This window comes from Tribolium madens, unplaced genomic scaffold (assembly GCF_015345945.1).
Source record: "Tribolium madens isolate multiple individuals breed KSU strain unplaced genomic scaffold, Tmad_KSU_1.1 Scaffold_97;HRSCAF=244;Tcas5.2_LG3a, whole genome shotgun sequence".
Taxonomy (NCBI): domain Eukaryota; kingdom Metazoa; phylum Arthropoda; class Insecta; order Coleoptera; family Tenebrionidae; genus Tribolium; species Tribolium madens.
In genome coordinates, this window is record NW_025401069.1 from 14,002,588 (window position 1) to 14,019,540 (window position 16,953).

Genomic DNA, 16,953 nt, shown 5'->3' on the forward strand with positions numbered 1-16,953 from the left:
GGTGTTTATAATCAATAACTAAAAAGATATTTAACGTTAAACATTAAAAAAAAATAATTACTATTGTTTCAGTAGCCAAAAAGTGCACAGTTGCACAAGAGATGGAAGAAATATCACTTAATAATCACATTTGTGTTAAACTGAATCCATTATTTTTTATTTTTACAATAAAATAATTCGAATTTCAGTATTTATAACGACTTGTTGCTACAATTAATATTGAATGTTAAATATCGTTTCATTTATCAATTCTAAACATTAAAAATTTATTTTTTTATATAGACAATTTATCAATCTATTAGATGCAAAAATAAAAAATAGGGTTAAGTTATTTAACTTTTAACAAACTTCTTAATTTATTAATCTTTACAAATGCAAAACACTAAAAACTTCTCTACTTTCTTCTTTGCAGAAGTAAGAAAAAATTTGTTCTAGCTGTCTTAGTTTTTGCGTAATAAATTTTTAAAAAGTGCATGCTTTCGTTAAAAAAACGTCTTATTTTTAAAACCAAGCCAAATCGACTAATAAAAGTTTAGCGTAAAAACATTGTTTTAAAAGGCTTCATCCAAAAATGCCAAGAAACATACAGTGTTTCATTTAAAAAAACACAAGTTTGTGTTGTAACTTATTTTTGGGACACGCTGTATAGTTGAAAATAATTTTATCTATCAATGTCCTATATAATTTTTTTTAATTTTACCATTTAAAGGTTTATAATGAACTTTTTCAACTCGTTGGGACACCCAGTATACAAGATCATGAGTATCATTAAATAGACATAAAATCATGTCAAATGTCAAAAAATAAATGTCAAAATTTTTTGATAGTTAGAATTTTTCAAACATGTTTCTATGTTTCTGCTATCTTATCTTACTTGAAATTTTTCTCTGAGTTCTGGCACAACCCTAGTTTTCCAAAACATTGACAGATTTTTGAAATAAGAAATTTTTTAACATTTTTAAACAAATAATTAGAAACTCAAATCTTATTTGTTTGATTGGACAAAATATGACCGTTAAAAATGTAATTAAGATAAGAAGTTATAATTTTGCACTTAAAATTTACGAAGCCAAAAATAATGTAGGTACAACAATGAATTATTAGGTATTTTTGATTATTGCAAGTGGTAATTTTGTGGTGGATTTAGTAAAAAAGTTTCCAAAAAGATTAATAGATCGATTTGGGAAAAAAACAAAAAACCATGATAATAGTTTTTGTATTCCTGGTTGCTTGTAATCTAGTAATCACTGCTCCTATTCCGGATGTAAGTCTTTTTTATTGTTTAATTCTTCTTCGTTAACTAAAAATTTAATAATTTTAGAACACTGAAAATGTTGAAATGAATAATCTTCAGTACATAAATAGTCGTTCATTGCCTGTCAAAAAAAGACCTTGTCTAATGCCTCCCAAAAGAAAACCTTCTCCAACGCGTCGCCCAAAAAGACCTTGTCCAGCGCTTCCCCCCAAAACAGACCCTCCTCCTCCCCCCAAAACAGACCCTCCTCCTCCTCCCAAAACAGACCCTCCCACTACAACAGACCCTCCTCCACCTCCTCCCCCCAAAACAGACCCTCCTCCACCGCCTCCCAAAAAAAAATCGATTCTATCATCGCGTCCAACCAGAAAATGGCTTAACAAAAGTACATCTTCTCCACGCCCAATTCCCGATGATCCTTTTTTGCCTCCACCCATTATGCCAGACCCATCATGGTCTGCTCCACCCATTATGCCAGCATGGCCTTCTCCCAAAGAAGAAAATAAATCTCCGTGTTTTCCAATATTCTGCCAATAAATAATTGAGCATAAAAGTTGGAATTTGAAAATTTAATAAAAAAACAAAAAAATAGGTTTGTTTTTTTTCCACACCTTAAAAAATAGTGTTTCTTTGTCAAGTCAAATTTTTGAGTAATTGTAAAAATTGTGATAATCCACAATTAAATACAGATTTGTCAATAAGAAATTACCACCTAGGATTTGAACTTTTCGGAAAATTACGTTTTTCATGTTTGTAACTAGAATTTTCAGAAGTAATTTTGTATGTCTAGGGTTGGTTACCCCTTGTTGTTGACGATTGACGTTTCCTGTCAACCTGTCAACTATCAATTAGAGATGGGTACGTACATCGAAAAATATATATCGATATATTGTGACATCGATGATCGAATAAGAAATCATCGAAGAAAACATCGATACTTAAAAAAATCGATGTTTTTTATTGAAAAAAAAAATCATTTACCAATTTTTTTAATAATAAATTTTTCGAACATAAAAAACACAAATACAAACATATTTCTTACAATTCTTGCATAAAACATAAACAAATACAAACTACAAACACAAAATTTAACCACCATCACTTCATTATCGTTAATTTTGTTAGAAAACATCGAATTCACCATACATCGAATTTAAATTTAATCGAATAAAATTTTCAAATTAAAAAAGATTAAAGATAATTAAAAATAATTAACTGAACTAATTTCGATGTATCGAAGTAAAAACATCGATATGTAAAAAAAATTCTTACACATTTTTAAATCGATGTATTTGACCAATATTCGATGTTTAAAAAACATCGATATTTTTTGCCCATCTCTACTATCAATTGGTGACTTAACCTAAATTTTGACACTGGTTACGACATTTTTGTTTGTCACCAAAAACCAACCTAAATTCATGGCAACCTATTCACGAATATCCCTAAATCCTAGGGAGCAATTTCTTGTTGATACGACAATAGACAGAACTTTTTTATTTTACTGAGAAATTCACAAAATGTGTTATTTTGTCGGGAAAATCGCTAAATTCAAGAAATTTTGCAAAATTGGTTAGAAACTCACTAAATTCGAGACATTTAGCCAAAACAAAGCGCAAACAATTAAAAATGTGTTATCTTCGTCTGTTTTATTCGATTTACTTATTTTAACTTTTTTAATTGTGCTAAATACTGCTTCGAAAAATTGATAATCACTATAAAAAAGTCATTTTTTTGCATTTTATAAACATTAATAAAACGTAAAAAACAATAAGCCATAAATTATATTGCAATAAGTCTTTATAAGGGGCGAAGTTTGGAAAAAATCTTAATTGAAAAACTAAAAATGAAAGTAGTTTTTTTGCTTTTGGTTTATTGTTGTTACATAACCATTGGTGCACCTCCTTGTTGTAACAACTTATTGTTACCATCTCAGGTATCTCACTTTTTTTTTAATATTGTCTACTAAAACTTTGATTTTAGTTTGATAAAAACCGTAATAAAGATGTTGAAATTGATAAAAATGGAAAACAAGTCCACATTACAATATATCGTCCTGAAGAAAATCCTCCTGTAATCAATGTTAGTCCAAACCAAGTCGTAAATCTAGGCATGAATAGAAACTGTGCTCAGTTACTTATTCTCAATAAAAAATGTCCATCACTGCGTCCAACAACAAAACGGCTTATCAAAAGTACATCTTCGCCACGGAAAACTCTGCGTTTTCCAACACAAACAATCTTTCCTCTTGTTGTTCCTTCTCCGCAATTATTGTCTATTATCAATCAGATCGAAAAGGAAAAAAATAAAATTCGGCGTTTTCCAACAGCGCCGAAGTGTGTAGCATTTTGTTAATGGGACACAGAATTTGCATGTATTATAAGAAAAAAACTTAAAAAAACCGGAAATGCGTTTTATTTTTTACCAGTCAACCAAAATTAAAAAATACAAACCTGTTTAACACAATTTACACGTTTTATAGTCCTTTTTAAAGCATTTTTGCCAAACAAGGCAGATAATCGTTAAATTAAAATTTTTTTTAGATCATTTTTTTAATTAAATTCGCCCTGCAATTAGTTGTACAAATTTTTGGAATTTAATTGAAATTGCTTGGAATTATTTGGGGTTATTAAAATTATTTTTTGATTATTTGGAACTACTGGAAGTTTTTTTTGGAATTATCGGAGATATTTTTTAAATTACGTTGAATTTTTTAAAATTATCAGAATTAATTTGGAATTTTGGAAGTTATTTTGCAATTACAACAATTAAGTTGAAATTACAAGAACTAATTTGAAATTATAAGAATTATTCTGAAAACAATGCAATTACGATGAATTATGAAATTACTGGAATTTTTTGCTGGAATTCTTTTTGGGGTTATCGGAGATGATTCCTTTACATTACGTTAATTTTTTTACAATTTACTTGGATTTATAGGATTTATTTGAGAATTACGAAAATTAATTAAAAATTTCACCACAGTAAAACGGTATATTGCAAAAATTGGTCCAAAATTTGTTATTTCGACAAAAAAATCGCAAAATTTTTTTAGACGTTTTTAAACAAGAAACTCACTAAATTCCAGACAGTTAGGCAAAAATCAAGAATAAGTTGTAGAAATTTTTGGAATTTAATCGAAATTACTTGGAATTATTTGGAGTTATTAAAATTATCTTCTGATTATTTGGAATTACTAGAATTCTCTTTTTGGAATCATCGGAGAAATTTTTTTTTTGAAAATTGAAAAACTATTAGAATTAATTTGGAATTTTAGAAGTTATTTTGGAATTACAATAATTAAGTTGGAATTAAGTTAAAATTACAAGAATTAATTAGGAATTATTCTGAAAACAATGAAATTACAATGAATTATGGAATTACTAGAATTGCGGTGGAATTACCAAAATTCTTTTTGGAATTATCGGAAATAATTTATTTTTTAAATTACGTTGAATTTTTTAGAACTATTGGAATTAATTTAGAATGACAGGAATTATTTTGGAATTAAGTTGTAATTACAGGAATTAATTTGGAACTATAGGAATTAATTTAAAAAGAATTATTAGAATCTTGGTGGATTTTTTTAAAATTCTTTTGGGAATTATGGGAGATATTTTGTTTTCAAAATTATGCTGAATTTCTTAAACTATCGAACTTAATTTAGAATTACAAAAATTAAGTTGGAACTATAGGAATTAATCTGAAAACAATGGAATTACGAGAACTTATCAAAATTACTGGAATTTAAGTGAATTTTTTTTGGTATTACTGGAATTTTTTTGGAATTAGAATTAGTTATATATATTTTTTTAAGTTAACGGCCCGAGGGACCTTCAATTTTGAAATTAATTGTATAAATTTTTGACATTCAACAGAAATTGCTTGGAATTATTTGAGGTATGTATTTGGAATTATTAAAAATATATCTTGATTGTTTTGAATTACTGGAATTATTTGTGAATTATTGGATTTTTTTTTGGAATTACTAGAATTCTCTTTTTGGATTTATCGAAAATGATTTCTTTTACAACTTTTAGAATTAATTTGAAGTTGGAGGAATTATTTTGGAATTACGAAAATTAAGTTGGAATTAAGTTGTAATTACAAAAAATATTTTAGAATTATAGGAATTAATCTGAACACGATGGAATTTTACTGGAAGTTCGGTGGAATTTTCTTGGAATTATCGGAATTATCGGATTATTTTGAAAATTACATTGAATTTCTTAGAACTTTCTAAATTAATTGGGAATTGCCAGAATTATCTTTGAATTATGAAAATTAAGTGGGAATTAAATTGTAACTACAAGAATTAATTTGAAATTATAGGAATTAATATGAAAACAATGAAATTAAGACGAATTATTGGAATTATTGGAATTTTGGTGGATTTTTTTTGCAATTACTAAAATTCTTTTAGGAATTATCGGAGATAATTTATGTTGAATTTCTTAGAACTATCGGAATTAATTTAGATTTACAAAAATTAAGTTAGAACAAGAGGAATTAATCTGAAGACAATGGAATTACTTGAATTTAGGTAGAATTTTTTTGAAATTACTGGATTTTTTGGAATTGGAATTAATTGTACATAATTTTTTCAAGTTAACGGCCCGAGGGGCAGTTAATTTTGAAGTTAATTGTACAAATTTTTGGAATTTAACCAAAATTGCTTGAAATGAATTGGAAATTTATTAAAAATATATTTTGATTGTTTGGAATTACTGGAATTATTCGTGAATTATTGGAATTTTTCTGAAATCACAAGAATTCTCTTTTGAGAATTATCAGAGATAATTTCTTTTGAAACTTCGGTTAAACTTTTTAGAACTTTTGGAATTAATTTGAAATTGCAGGAATTATTTTGGAATTACGAAAATTAAGTTGGAATTAATTATAATTACAAATTAGAATTATAGGAATTAATCTGAACACGGTGGAATTCTTTTTGGAATTATCGTAGATGATTTTTTTTCATTACGTTAAATTTATTTGGATTTACAGGAATCATTTGAGAATTACGAAAATTAACTTGGAATTATAGAGTTCTGAAATGTGTCATCTTCACCTGTTTTCTTTGATTTAGATGGTTTTTTTGTTAGCAAACTTAAAAAAATGCATTTACTTGTTTAATTGTGCAAAATACTGCTCCTAAAATTTATAATTACAATAAAAAATGAACTGGCACTTAAACTTTACGAATCTTAAAAAAATGCACGGTAACAATTAGTTTTCAGTTGCGTAAAGTGCTTTAACGCTTAAAAAACAACCAATAAGAATGTTAATAGTATTTTTACTCGTGATTGCATGTTGTAATATGATCATTACTGCCCCTCCGGTAAGTCCTTGTTTGATTTTCCTCAACTAGGCAAAACTTCGTTTTTTAGCCAAATACAGAAGACGAAGAGGACTGTGATAGCAATGAAACATCCCTAAACAACCCTTTTGCATGGTCTCCAACCACTACTTCCATCTCCCCCCCACCCCCTCTAGGCCAAACATTTTGGGGGTAATGAAATTAATAAATGAAAAAAACTGGTTGATTTTTTATTAATCAATACACAAATTATCAATTATCACTTATTTCGTTTTCAACAATTCGTTAATCTTCTCCTTCAATTCCTCAATACTCCTCATCATGCTTTCTTGATTTTTCAACAACTGAAACCAGGCATTCCTATCCTTGCTTCGATTCAAATAAAACTTTTTTTTCAAAGTCGACACAAAAATGGGCATCTGTTTTTTGATGATCTCCTCCTCATTGTGGTAATAATTCCGACATAAACATTTCGTTGTTCGCATAATTAGTGAAATCACGTCGTCTCGGCGTCCATAAGCCGAGAAATTCTTACACAATTCTTGGATAAACCAAGTGCCGTTTTTGGGGTCACGAAACGAGACGTTTCCTGAAAAAATCACGCAAGTAGGGCTTGTGCCACCTCCCCCCACTACTAATTAAGAAATATCGCGGTGATAATCAAAATTTATTACGTAAACTTGAAGCGAATAAGATAAACCATATTTTAAGCATTTTTACGACTTATGGTAAATTGACTATTTTTACGATTTTACTACCGCTCACCTTCAAAAACTCAAAAAATTCAAAATTTTCTGAAACTTGACCCAATGGCGTTTTATGCACTTATTTGAGTCTTTAAGACCTCTAGAAATGTAAAAAACGTTAAATGGATCAATTTTAAAGTTGAATTTTTTTTTGATTTTTGTGGAGATTTTGGTCGATTTTTGGCATCCGGAACGGTCTATTGGCAATAACTCCGGACTTGTTGGAGATAACCTCTTATATTTGGTACCGTTGGATAGAAAATTGAATTTTCTATCATACATTAAAAAGTTCAGTGCTCTACGATGAATAGTTATCGAGAAAATTTCTGATAAAGTCAAAAATATCGAGAATTTAAATCCGACTATAACTTCAAAACTACTACGAATTTTGCAGTTTAATTGACGCCAATCGATTCCCCGGAACATTTTACATAGGTTTAGGTCAAAATATTATGTCATTGAGACACAGTTTTGACGCAATTTACAAAATAAAAAAAAGGAAAAATTTGTCAATAATTTTTCACCGATAAATTTGAAAAATTTTGCTAATATAAAAAGCAGATGATTAAGATTGAAATAGCTTTTCATGTTCAATTTAGAATGTTTTTTACTGAAAAATTGACAAAATTCTACTACGGTATATTGCAAAAATTTGTCCGAAATTTGTTGTTTCATCAAGAAAATGCTAAATTTAGAAATTTGGCAAAAACAAATTACTTAGATTTTTTTAATAAAAAATTAACTAAATTTGAGACATTTGTACAAATTTTTGGAATTTAATCGAAAATGTTTCGAATTTTTAAAAATTATCTTTGGATTATTTGGAATTATGGAATTCTCTTTTTGGAATTATCGATGATTTTTTTTGAAAATTACATTGGATTTCTTAGAATTAATTTGGAATTATACGAGTTATTTTGGAATTAGGACAATTAAGTCAGAATTACGTTAAAATGACAGGAATTAATTTGGAATTATAAGAATTAATCTGAAAACAAAGGAACTACAATGGATTGTTATAATTACTATAAATTTGGTGGATTTTTTTTTGGAGTTGTCAGAGACGATTTCTTTTGAAAATTACATTGAATTTCTTAGAACTTTCTAAATTAATTTGGAATTGCAGGAAATATCTTTGAATTACGAAAATTAAGTGGGCATTAAGTTGTAATTACAGGAATTAATTTGCAATTATAGAAATTAATCTGAAAATAATGAAATTACGATGAATTATTGGAATTACTAGAATTTTTTTTTGGAATTATGTACTAAAATTCATTTTGGAATTATCGGAGGTAATTTTTTTTCAAAATTATATTGAATTTCTTAGAACTATCGGAATTAATTTAGAATTAAAAAAATTAAGTTGAAACAAGAGGAATTATTCTGAAAACAATGGAATTACGATGGATTATTGGTACTAAAATTTAGGTGGAATTTTTTTGAAAATACTGGAATTTTTCAGGAATGTTTTTAAAATTGGAATTAGTTGTACATAATTTTATCAAGAATGGAATTATAGGAATTACTTAATCTTAAAACAATGAAATTACAGTGTATTATTGGAATTACTAGAAGTTTGGTAGAATTCGTTTTGGAATTACTAGAATTTTTTTCGGAATTATCACAGATGATTTCTTTCAAAAACCCAAAGAATTCGTAATTTTTTATGCACTTTTTTGAGTTTTTAAGACCTCTAGAAATGTAAAAAACGTTAAATGGATCAATTTTAAAGTTAAATTTTTTTTGATTTTGGTCGATTTTTGGCACCCGGAGCGGTCTATTGCCAATAACTCCGGACTTATTGGTAATAACCTCTTAAGTTTGGTAACGTTGGAAAGAAGATTTAATTTTCTATTATATACAAAAAAGATCAGAGTTCTACGATAAATAGTTATCGAGAAAATTTCTAATAAAATCAAAAAAAATATAACAAAACATTGCAAGTTATAACAAAACAAATTTATATTTTTTTGCCTATGTATATATTTCATTTATTTTACCCTTAATAAAAAATATTTTATCAGTATTTATTTTATGGAATTGTAGTTAAACCAACACTACGTCACGCATGCGTATTAAGACAGTTAGAAATAAGTGGGGAGAGATACCAAGCCTACTATTTACCCTCAGTTGTTGAATAAACAATCAGCATGTCTGGGCCCAGGTAATTCGATTCGAAGGTACTTTGTGGTACCAAATCGATTTTTTCCTTGTTTTGGTCCCACGTTGTGGAATGATAATCACCTTTGCAAGCCTAAAAGTCGGTTAATTTCGGTTTTATAAAATCGTGTTCTTACCTGAAAAATGAACATTTTCGGCTTGTTTTTCAGATGTTCACATTTCACGAATTTCTCCCACAATTCGTGGGTTTTGAGTGTGAAATCAGTGGCGTGTAATAGATTGAAACTATCACCATGTGTGAGAAAAAACACTATTAGACTATTGACTTGTGACAAGTCCTTAGCTACGACTAAAATTCAATTAATTTGGGACAATTTTTCAAAAATTCTGTTACGTTTTGTGACTGTATCCAAAATTTGGTCTCTTGTCAAATTATTGAAAATATTTTCATCGTGGATATTGAAACCCAAACGACTCATTGTTGTGATAATCTCATTAACGTCTTTTCGACTCCCAAGTCGATAAGGTTGATCTTCGAATAACTCTTGATTGAAAATTAGCACCAATCCGGGGTCTTCCCCCATTCTCTGGTATTCAAACGGAGACAATAAAAGCTCCTGACGTTCAACAAACCGTTCAACATTCTTATCTTGGACTAAAATTTCTCATTTTTTTTTAATTGTAAAAAATTTCAACTCACCAATTGTGATCTTTTCGTGTTGATTAATTTCACATTCGGGGCTCAAAAACGGATCATTTTGTTTGGAAATATTGGGGGCAGCGTCCGTCTGCATAATTAATTAACTAAGCAAATAGAAAAACTGATTTGGGGACGGTTTTCGACGAACAAAGCGATTGTATTAAATGAATTATTGTAATCTTATCGATAAGGATGCGTCAATATCAATACAAAATTTTGATCAAAATCTATATTACTACCAGGAAGGTGCTACTTTGTTGTGCAATTTCCAAAATCTGTTCCAGTTTCACTTAATTGCTTTGAGTTGGCAAGAATGAAAATGCTCTTAATCTCATTGTCACCAACCTAAAACTACTGATTTTTTTACTTGCAAAATCTAACAGTTGGATTTAAGTATTTGAATATCTAGTGATAAGATTAGTGTTTGATAACTTAAAATACATATTTATTTTTTTTTAGATATTTTCCTGATAAATGCCACTATGAAAATAATTTATTACACAATAAGAAAATGTGGTAACAGTGAACAGATAACATGTTTTCATATTACTGTGCATCAAAGTAGTCGTTTTTTAATGGCAACCATGCGAAAATTCAAATCTTAACCTCAATCTTCCCTAAAAATTATTTTTTCAAATAAATGTCTACCCCATGTAGCAAAAAATAATTAAAATCAACAAGAATAGCAAACATAAAGATTTTTATCATTATTATTGATGTGATTAAATTTGTTTTGAATGACACTAATGACACTTTTTGTGTGAATCGGCGTTTAAATTAATGATGCATTTAGATTTCTAGAACCTACTTGATGCACATTGATATGAAAAAGAGTATAGATTAAAACAAATAATTAAAAAATAATAATTTATTAAAGTAACATTGGGTTTTAGTAGTTACACTGATTCAGTTTCAAGTTAGACAAAAAAAAATTGAACGATTACACTAGGTTTGCGTTGGCAATACTGAATAGGTTGCCATGATTTTCGGTTCACTACCAACTTTTTTACTTGAAAAACTTAATATTTCGACTATTTGAGTAACCAGTGATAAGATTAGTGTTCGTTATTTATCACAAGATAACAAAATTTGATTAGTGAATAAAAAGTTGTGGTCAGGCAACCAAATTTACACGCACCAAATTCGGTCATAAACACATTCTGCAATATTTAAAAACTTTAATTAGGACGCAACAGGCTCATTTTGACCATATATATAATATATAGAGTATTATATATATGATTTTGTCCCGGAATTTATAATTTCCGTGCATTTCGTATTGAAAAATTCTATTTCTAAACGATTAATTTGGTCGTGTGCGACTTCGGTCGCACGCACAATTGACAATTGACAGTTGAATTTGTATTGTCATTCAATTTGAGTTTTGTGTTGTACGAGATGGCTTTATTACACGCGGAAAACCGTCCCCATTACCCCGACTACGCCACAGCCCCCACTCAGCACCACTTTAGCCCCTATGCCGACAACGGCGGGTAAGCATTCCCCGTTTAAAACTCCTCTACAGCCCCCTTTTTCAGGAGTGTGGTTGCGATCGCCGGTGACGACTTCGTGATAATCGGGGCTGATACCCGTCTCAGTGCAGGTTTCTCCATCTACACTCGAGACCAAAACAAGTTGTTCCGATTATCGGACACCACAGTATTGGGGTGTTCAGGTTGTTGGTGCGACACTCTCACTCTGACTCGTATTTTGAGCGCTCGTATGCAGATGTACCAACAGGAGCACAACAAAACCATGGCCACGCCGGCTTGTGCCCAAATGTTGTCAACAATGCTGTACTACAAGAGGTTTTTCCCCTATTACATTTCTAATATTCTTGTGGGGCTGGATAATGAAGGGAAAGGGTGTATTTATAGCTACGACCCGATTGGGCATTGCGAGAAGACTACGTACAGGGCGGGGGGCTCCGCAGGGGCGCTTTTACAACCCCTGTTAGATAACCAAATCGGGTTGAAAAACATGCAAAATGTCAAGGAGGCTAAATTGACATTAGAGAAGGCGACTGCGATCATCAAAGACGTGTTTATTTCAGCCGCTGAAAGGGATATTTTCACGGGGGATAGTATTTTGATTAATGTCATCACCAAGGAGGGTATCAAAGAAGACAGTTTTCAATTGAGGAAAGATTAATTGTCTTGTGTGGTAATAAATCAGTGTTTGGTATTGATTGTTTTATTTTTAACAAATATTTCGGTAAAGGAATATTTCTAATTCTACCACATACAATAAATAAAAATTATAACAAATTCACACTTAAATATTCGAATTATTACTTTCACGTGATGATTAATAAAAAAGTGGAGGAATCGTTTCGCACAGTTGGAATTAATTGGGGTTTCAGTGCGTAATAAACAACAATTTCTTGTGTTTTTCTTTATTATTAGAAACTGAAAACTGGTTCTGAAATAAGGAATTCGCCGCCGACTCCTTGTAACATTTATTGTAGTGTAATAAAATTTGAATAGAAACAACTTGGGTTCAGTACATAAATCCCTAAATTTAACAGTTCCTAAGACCCTCGTGACACTTAACGCAATTATAAAAAAACTGGCCATCCCCCCAGGACACTTACTTCTTCTGTCCCGGGGGTAGGAGTGGTTTTCCGCGGTCTTTACCTCTCAATTTCAAGCCGATCACTTTCTCGATCTTCCCGATGATGACGTTATTGGGGATGCCCCTCCCGGCCTCGTAGTCCGTGATGACTTGGGGCTTCTCGTTGATCTTGGTGGCCAAGTCCTTCTGACTGAGTCCCTTGGCCTGTCGCCCCTGTTGGATGATCCGCCCCACGTCCAACGAGATAGTCTCGTGTTTGAGTTCCTCAGTCTCCCGGTCCAATTTCGCTGTGTTTTTCGTCGCCACGTGCTGTTTGTTGCCCCCGGCGCCCCCTGCAAACCCCAAATTACGACAAAAACGTTCTGGAAAAATGTCACACTTACACTTGAGTTGGGTATCGACGGGGACGCCTTGGCGGCGCGCCGCATTCACAGCCTGCTCGCTCTTCATTGTGGAGGCTTTGGGGGCCCGCTTTTTTAACACAGTCACTGTGTCCCAGTCTGACATGATGAGATTTTTTGGTTTTGAGGAATGACTCGAGGACAACACTCACGACGAATTTGACACAACTGTGAAGTTAGGCGCGGGTCAAAGCAACAATAACATTGCACAAGTTTGCGTCAGGGGGGCACGGTTTGGGGCCCCAACCACTCAAAGGAGCACTACGGTGATAAATAATGCGACTACTTGTTATTTCGGCGGAATTAAAGGGGTAATTCACGTGGGGGTTGGCAGCCCTGGGTGGGCTTCAGGCCGGTTCGACCGGTTTAGAATTTTTTGCCCCCCGTGGAAATCACACTTTTCGGTTGCATTTCACGTACAAAGAGCGCTGAAATTAATTACACTACTAGAAACGTAAAAACACAACTGATTTCTTAGGTTGGCACCTCAACGTACCGAAGATAGGCACAAGAAATTACAAGGAATAAAAACAATTCTGTATTATAATAAAAAACGAGACGTGGTGAAATTAACCACAAAACGCATTTGTTGGGCCAAATAGTGTGATAAACATTTTTTTTTCTATTAAAAACATTCAAATGTGGTGGTGATGTAGAGGTTGGTATGCCTGTGCCGGAAATGCATGCGCAATTGTTCGCCGCCATTTTGTGGTTGTGTGTTGGCGTCCCAAAAAGTTTGAGTGTGTTTTTTGGTGTTTTTCTTGGAAGAAAATAGGAAAAATTGGTGTTGTGGGGTAAGTGTGGTTTGGTTAGTTGTTATTTTTAGTGATTTGGTCTTCTGAGCTGGATTTTATGGCCGTGGCATGAGCCGATTTTCTAATTGATTATTTCTTGCAATTGTATAGTTGAAAGTCCTAATCATGGCAAATAGAAGACTTGGTGGAATGGGCGGACCTCAAAGAGGCAATCGCTCGTTTTCTCAGCATCAGCCGTTTCAAGGGAGCAATGTTAACCCCTGGCAGGGGAACATGCCTTCTAACAATTCATTGAACCCTTCGGGTTTGCTAGGGCAGTTGGCTGCAAATCCCCAACAACTAGCTCTTGCTTTAACCAACTTACTACAGCCCCAGCAACAACAAATGAACAATCCACCGTCATTACTTTCTTTGAATACGTCTCCTGCTTTTTCTCCTCACCAAGATAGCCGCGATTCATTTAATCGGTTTGGTAACAGAGGCCGGTCTGATTTCAGACGAAATGAGCCTTACAATAAGGTATGATTTAACAATTTTTCTCTTTTTCTTGTTTCTGGATTGACCAGACCCTCTTATCATTCTTTTATTATGATGATTGCGTTGCCATCATCAAAATCAAGTTGCCTCAAGTGTCCATTTTGAATTTTACTGTCAAAAAGTGCAACCACGCTTTCTATTTTAGATTTTTTTCCCCATTTCAGGCAGCACTTTTATTAAAATAAAAATTTTAGTCTTATTTCACTCCTATCCAAGTTTATTTACTGCCACAAAACCCGAACACAAGGTACAATGATTTATAACAAGTCGATTTTTTTAAAACAGTTGTCAGTGGCAAAATTCCCCCAAAAAATACAGTCAATTTCTAATTCTAAATTTAAATTCAAAATGGCGACTATTTCGTTGCCAACCTATCACGTGGCTCATACCAACCCAACGCTGACATTTGTTTAAAAAATGAACCACCTACCCTAAAATACAACTTTGTTATTACCCTTTAATCGTTTGATAGAACCGAAATGGGGGTTGGCGTCAATTGGACTCGAATAAAAATTCGGGGACTAACCGAAATCGCAGTTCTTTCACCGGTCGCGATAACCACAAACGTTCACCAACTAAACCGAAATATGTCAAAGATGAAAAACGCAAACCTGAAGCACGAAAAGAAGAAAAAGAAAAAACAAAAGACGATAAATTAGCAACAATTGACTTGTCAAGTGAAGATATAAGAGATGATGATGGTGCTGAGGAGACAAAACGAGGTTGGAAGGAAGAAAAGAAGACTGATGATCAAAAAGAAGAAGAAGATGAATCAGAAGAACAAAAACAGGAGGAAGAACCGAGAGATCTTGATGGAAATTACTACGGGGTGCCACAAAAATTCTTGCATTGTTTTGTTTGTAATAAGGATATGTGGGATGGGGAGTCGTTCCAGAAGCACATCAGAGGTGAATTTTCATTTTCTCGTTGTTTTTTTTTCTTTAATTAGTTTTTCTTTTAGGTCGTGCCCACAGACAGATGTTGAACAGTCTTGAAGAGAGTTTCCTAGTGACTGTTAATATTTTACGCGAAAATATGCGCTTGTCTGAGGAGAAGAAAGTCATTGAATTGAATCGAATGCATCGTCTTCTCAAGGATAAATTTATACGGAAATATCAAGAACCGGAGAGTCATTGCAACATGTGCGATTTGAAATTTCTAGGAAAGATTATTGCACATCGCAAGTAAGTTTTTTGTGCTAGTTTTTCAGTTTGTTTCATGTTGTTTTCAGGACTGAAGGTCATCAACGTCTGAAACGTTTCTTGCACCCCAATTGTGATATATGCGGGAAAGAATTCCCCTCGCGTATGGATTGGGTTGATCATCGGTTGACCCCAGATCATTTGCGGACCCTTAATGAAGTGCTTGAGAGTAAAGTTGGAGGAGAAGGTAAAACAAAACAGTAAAATAAAAATTCACTTTAACTTTATTTCGTTAAATTAGATGGTGATGTTATTGAAGAAGAGTTGGAAATTGATTTGGAGCCGCTTTTGGAGGAAAGCATCCAAATGGAGGAAGAGAATCCCATTTTGGAGTTGTCTGATGAATTGAATAATTTACAGAATCGCATACCAGCGTATAAGAAAAATCGTCCAATTGCCACACAGAGTTTGAAACCTTTTTCCGGTTTCATGTGTGAAATATGTCACAAGAGTTTTGAAAATGAGAAATATGCTCAGGTAATTTCATTATTTTGTTGTAATTGAAAAATTACAATTACAATGTAATCGGATGAAATTTGATATACCCAGATTTTTACATTTCAAGACACCAAAAAATTTTGTTTGGGCCATTGGGTCGTGTGTGTGTGTGTGTCTGTAAACAGCATATCTCGAGAACGATAAGAGCTAGAAATTTGAAATTTGGAAGGGGACGCTGCACAAACATTTGGTAAAAATCGGTCGCACTGTTCGGCCGCAAAGACCAAATGGTTAAAATATGAATTTGTCTTAGGATGTGGATAAGTAGGATTTTAGATTTTAGATTTTTTTGTTAGGCACACTTGAGGACTGAAGCACATTATTACGCTTTCGTTGGGACCGTCAAGGCTAAATATAAGAAGCAGTCTGAAGAGACAGCAAAAGACGCAGAAAATAAGAAACGTAGACGTGATTTGGACGGTCAAGAGGCGTGTCATGAGGAAGCCCCAGAGGAGGAACCGGAAAATTTCAAACAAGAAATGTATGATCCGGAAGAAGCTTGTAACGATGAGGATGTGTCAATGAAGACCGAATCTGAACAAGTTCAGGAACCAGTTGTTAAAGAGGAACCACCAGTTGTTGCAGCTGTGGAAGAAGAACAGAAAGAGGAAGTGTCGCAAATTACGGCTAATTCGCCACGGCTTACACGTCGATCAGGGGGCGCGGTTAAAAATGGTGCCGGTCCTAAAAGCAAGAAGATACGTAAGCAGTAAAATTTTCAGATTCTAGGTTAGTCTAATGGATGCTTCATAATTAATTTTTTTCTAGTTTAGGATACGTAATTGTCTGTAATAAGTGACAGTGTTGAAATATATTCATAATGGGATTTGTTCTTTTATCA

The 16,953-nt window shown here is 32.3% G+C and overlaps 5 protein-coding genes across 6 annotated transcripts; 3 read left to right on the forward strand and 2 right to left on the reverse strand.

Annotated features, from left to right (window-relative positions):
* Window positions 1-1,103: 1,103 nt before the first annotated feature.
* On the forward strand, window positions 1,104-1,792 carry LOC123014884 (sulfated surface glycoprotein 185-like). Its single transcript, XM_044414181.1, has 2 exons — window positions 1,104-1,264; window positions 1,322-1,792. Exons 1-2 carry the CDS (start codon window positions 1,202-1,204, stop codon window positions 1,790-1,792), a joined length of 534 nt encoding a protein of 177 aa, XP_044270116.1. The 5' UTR covers window positions 1,104-1,201.
* Window positions 1,793-6,784: 4,992 nt separating this feature from the next.
* On the reverse strand, window positions 6,785-10,507 carry LOC123014579 (caspase-6-like). 2 transcript variants are annotated; one of them, XM_044413770.1, is made up of 6 exons: window positions 10,385-10,474; window positions 10,146-10,249; window positions 9,840-10,100; window positions 9,622-9,794; window positions 9,449-9,578; window positions 6,785-7,164 (listed from the first exon to the last, which is right to left on the reverse strand). In XM_044413770.1, the coding sequence occupies exons 2-6, from the start codon at window positions 10,237-10,239 to the stop codon at window positions 6,839-6,841; spliced, it is 984 nt and encodes a 327-aa protein (XP_044269705.1). In that variant the 5' UTR covers window positions 10,240-10,249; window positions 10,385-10,474; the 3' UTR covers window positions 6,785-6,838. The 2 variants fall into 2 exon arrangements, with proteins under 2 accessions (XP_044269705.1, XP_044269704.1); XM_044413769.1 differs by having other exon boundaries at window positions 10,146-10,507.
* Window positions 10,508-11,479: 972 nt separating this feature from the next.
* On the forward strand, window positions 11,480-12,329 carry LOC123015052 (proteasome subunit beta type-1). Its single transcript, XM_044414489.1, has 2 exons — window positions 11,480-11,638; window positions 11,684-12,329. Exons 1-2 carry the CDS (start codon window positions 11,544-11,546, stop codon window positions 12,294-12,296), a joined length of 708 nt encoding a protein of 235 aa, XP_044270424.1. The 5' UTR covers window positions 11,480-11,543; the 3' UTR covers window positions 12,297-12,329.
* Window positions 12,323-13,596, reverse strand: LOC123015053 (endothelial differentiation-related factor 1 homolog). The gene is made up of 2 exons (XM_044414490.1): window positions 13,103-13,596; window positions 12,323-13,051 (listed from the first exon to the last, which is right to left on the reverse strand). Exons 1-2 carry the CDS (start codon window positions 13,224-13,226, stop codon window positions 12,735-12,737), a joined length of 441 nt encoding a protein of 146 aa, XP_044270425.1. The 5' UTR covers window positions 13,227-13,596; the 3' UTR covers window positions 12,323-12,734.
* Window positions 13,597-13,755: 159 nt separating this feature from the next.
* On the forward strand, window positions 13,756-16,938 carry LOC123015050 (zinc finger protein on ecdysone puffs). The gene is made up of 7 exons (XM_044414481.1): window positions 13,756-13,914; window positions 14,026-14,394; window positions 14,885-15,320; window positions 15,374-15,596; window positions 15,644-15,801; window positions 15,856-16,091; window positions 16,409-16,938. The coding sequence occupies exons 2-7, from the start codon at window positions 14,041-14,043 to the stop codon at window positions 16,823-16,825; spliced, it is 1,824 nt and encodes a 607-aa protein (XP_044270416.1). The 5' UTR covers window positions 13,756-13,914; window positions 14,026-14,040; the 3' UTR covers window positions 16,826-16,938.
* The last annotated feature ends 15 nt before the right edge of the window (window positions 16,939-16,953 follow it).

Bases quoted from the DNA above. Each gene is read 5' to 3' on its own strand.
- LOC123014884 (XM_044414181.1), top strand. From the start codon at position 1,202: ATGATAATAGTTTTTGTATTCCTGGTTGCTTGTAATCTAGTAATCACT. The intron at 1,265-1,321 runs GTAAGTCTTTTT...TAATAATTTTAG, and splicing joins TCACTGCTCCTATTCCGGAT to AACACTGAAAATGTTGAAAT.
- LOC123014579 (XM_044413769.1), bottom strand. From the start codon at position 10,239: ATGCAGACGGACGCTGCCCCCAATATTTCCAAACAAAATGATCCGTTT. The intron at 10,101-10,145 runs GTGAGTTGAAAT...GAGAAATTTTAG, and splicing joins ACACGAAAAGATCACAATTG to TCCAAGATAAGAATGTTGAA. The intron at 9,579-9,621 runs GTAAGAACACGA...ACCGACTTTTAG, and splicing joins CGAAAATGTTCATTTTTCAG to GCTTGCAAAGGTGATTATCA.
- LOC123015052 (XM_044414489.1), top strand. From the start codon at position 11,544: ATGGCTTTATTACACGCGGAAAACCGTCCCCATTACCCCGACTACGCC. The intron at 11,639-11,683 runs GTAAGCATTCCC...CCCCTTTTTCAG, and splicing joins CCCTATGCCGACAACGGCGG to GAGTGTGGTTGCGATCGCCG.
- LOC123015053 (XM_044414490.1), bottom strand. From the start codon at position 13,226: ATGTCAGACTGGGACACAGTGACTGTGTTAAAAAAGCGGGCCCCCAAA. The intron at 13,052-13,102 runs GTAAGTGTGACA...TGGGGTTTGCAG, and splicing joins CGTCGATACCCAACTCAAGT to GGGGCGCCGGGGGCAACAAA.
- LOC123015050 (XM_044414481.1), top strand. From the start codon at position 14,041: ATGGCAAATAGAAGACTTGGTGGAATGGGCGGACCTCAAAGAGGCAAT. The intron at 14,395-14,884 runs GTATGATTTAAC...ATCGTTTGATAG, and splicing joins GAAATGAGCCTTACAATAAG to AACCGAAATGGGGGTTGGCG. The intron at 15,597-15,643 runs GTAAGTTTTTTG...TGTTGTTTTCAG, and splicing joins AAGATTATTGCACATCGCAA to GACTGAAGGTCATCAACGTC.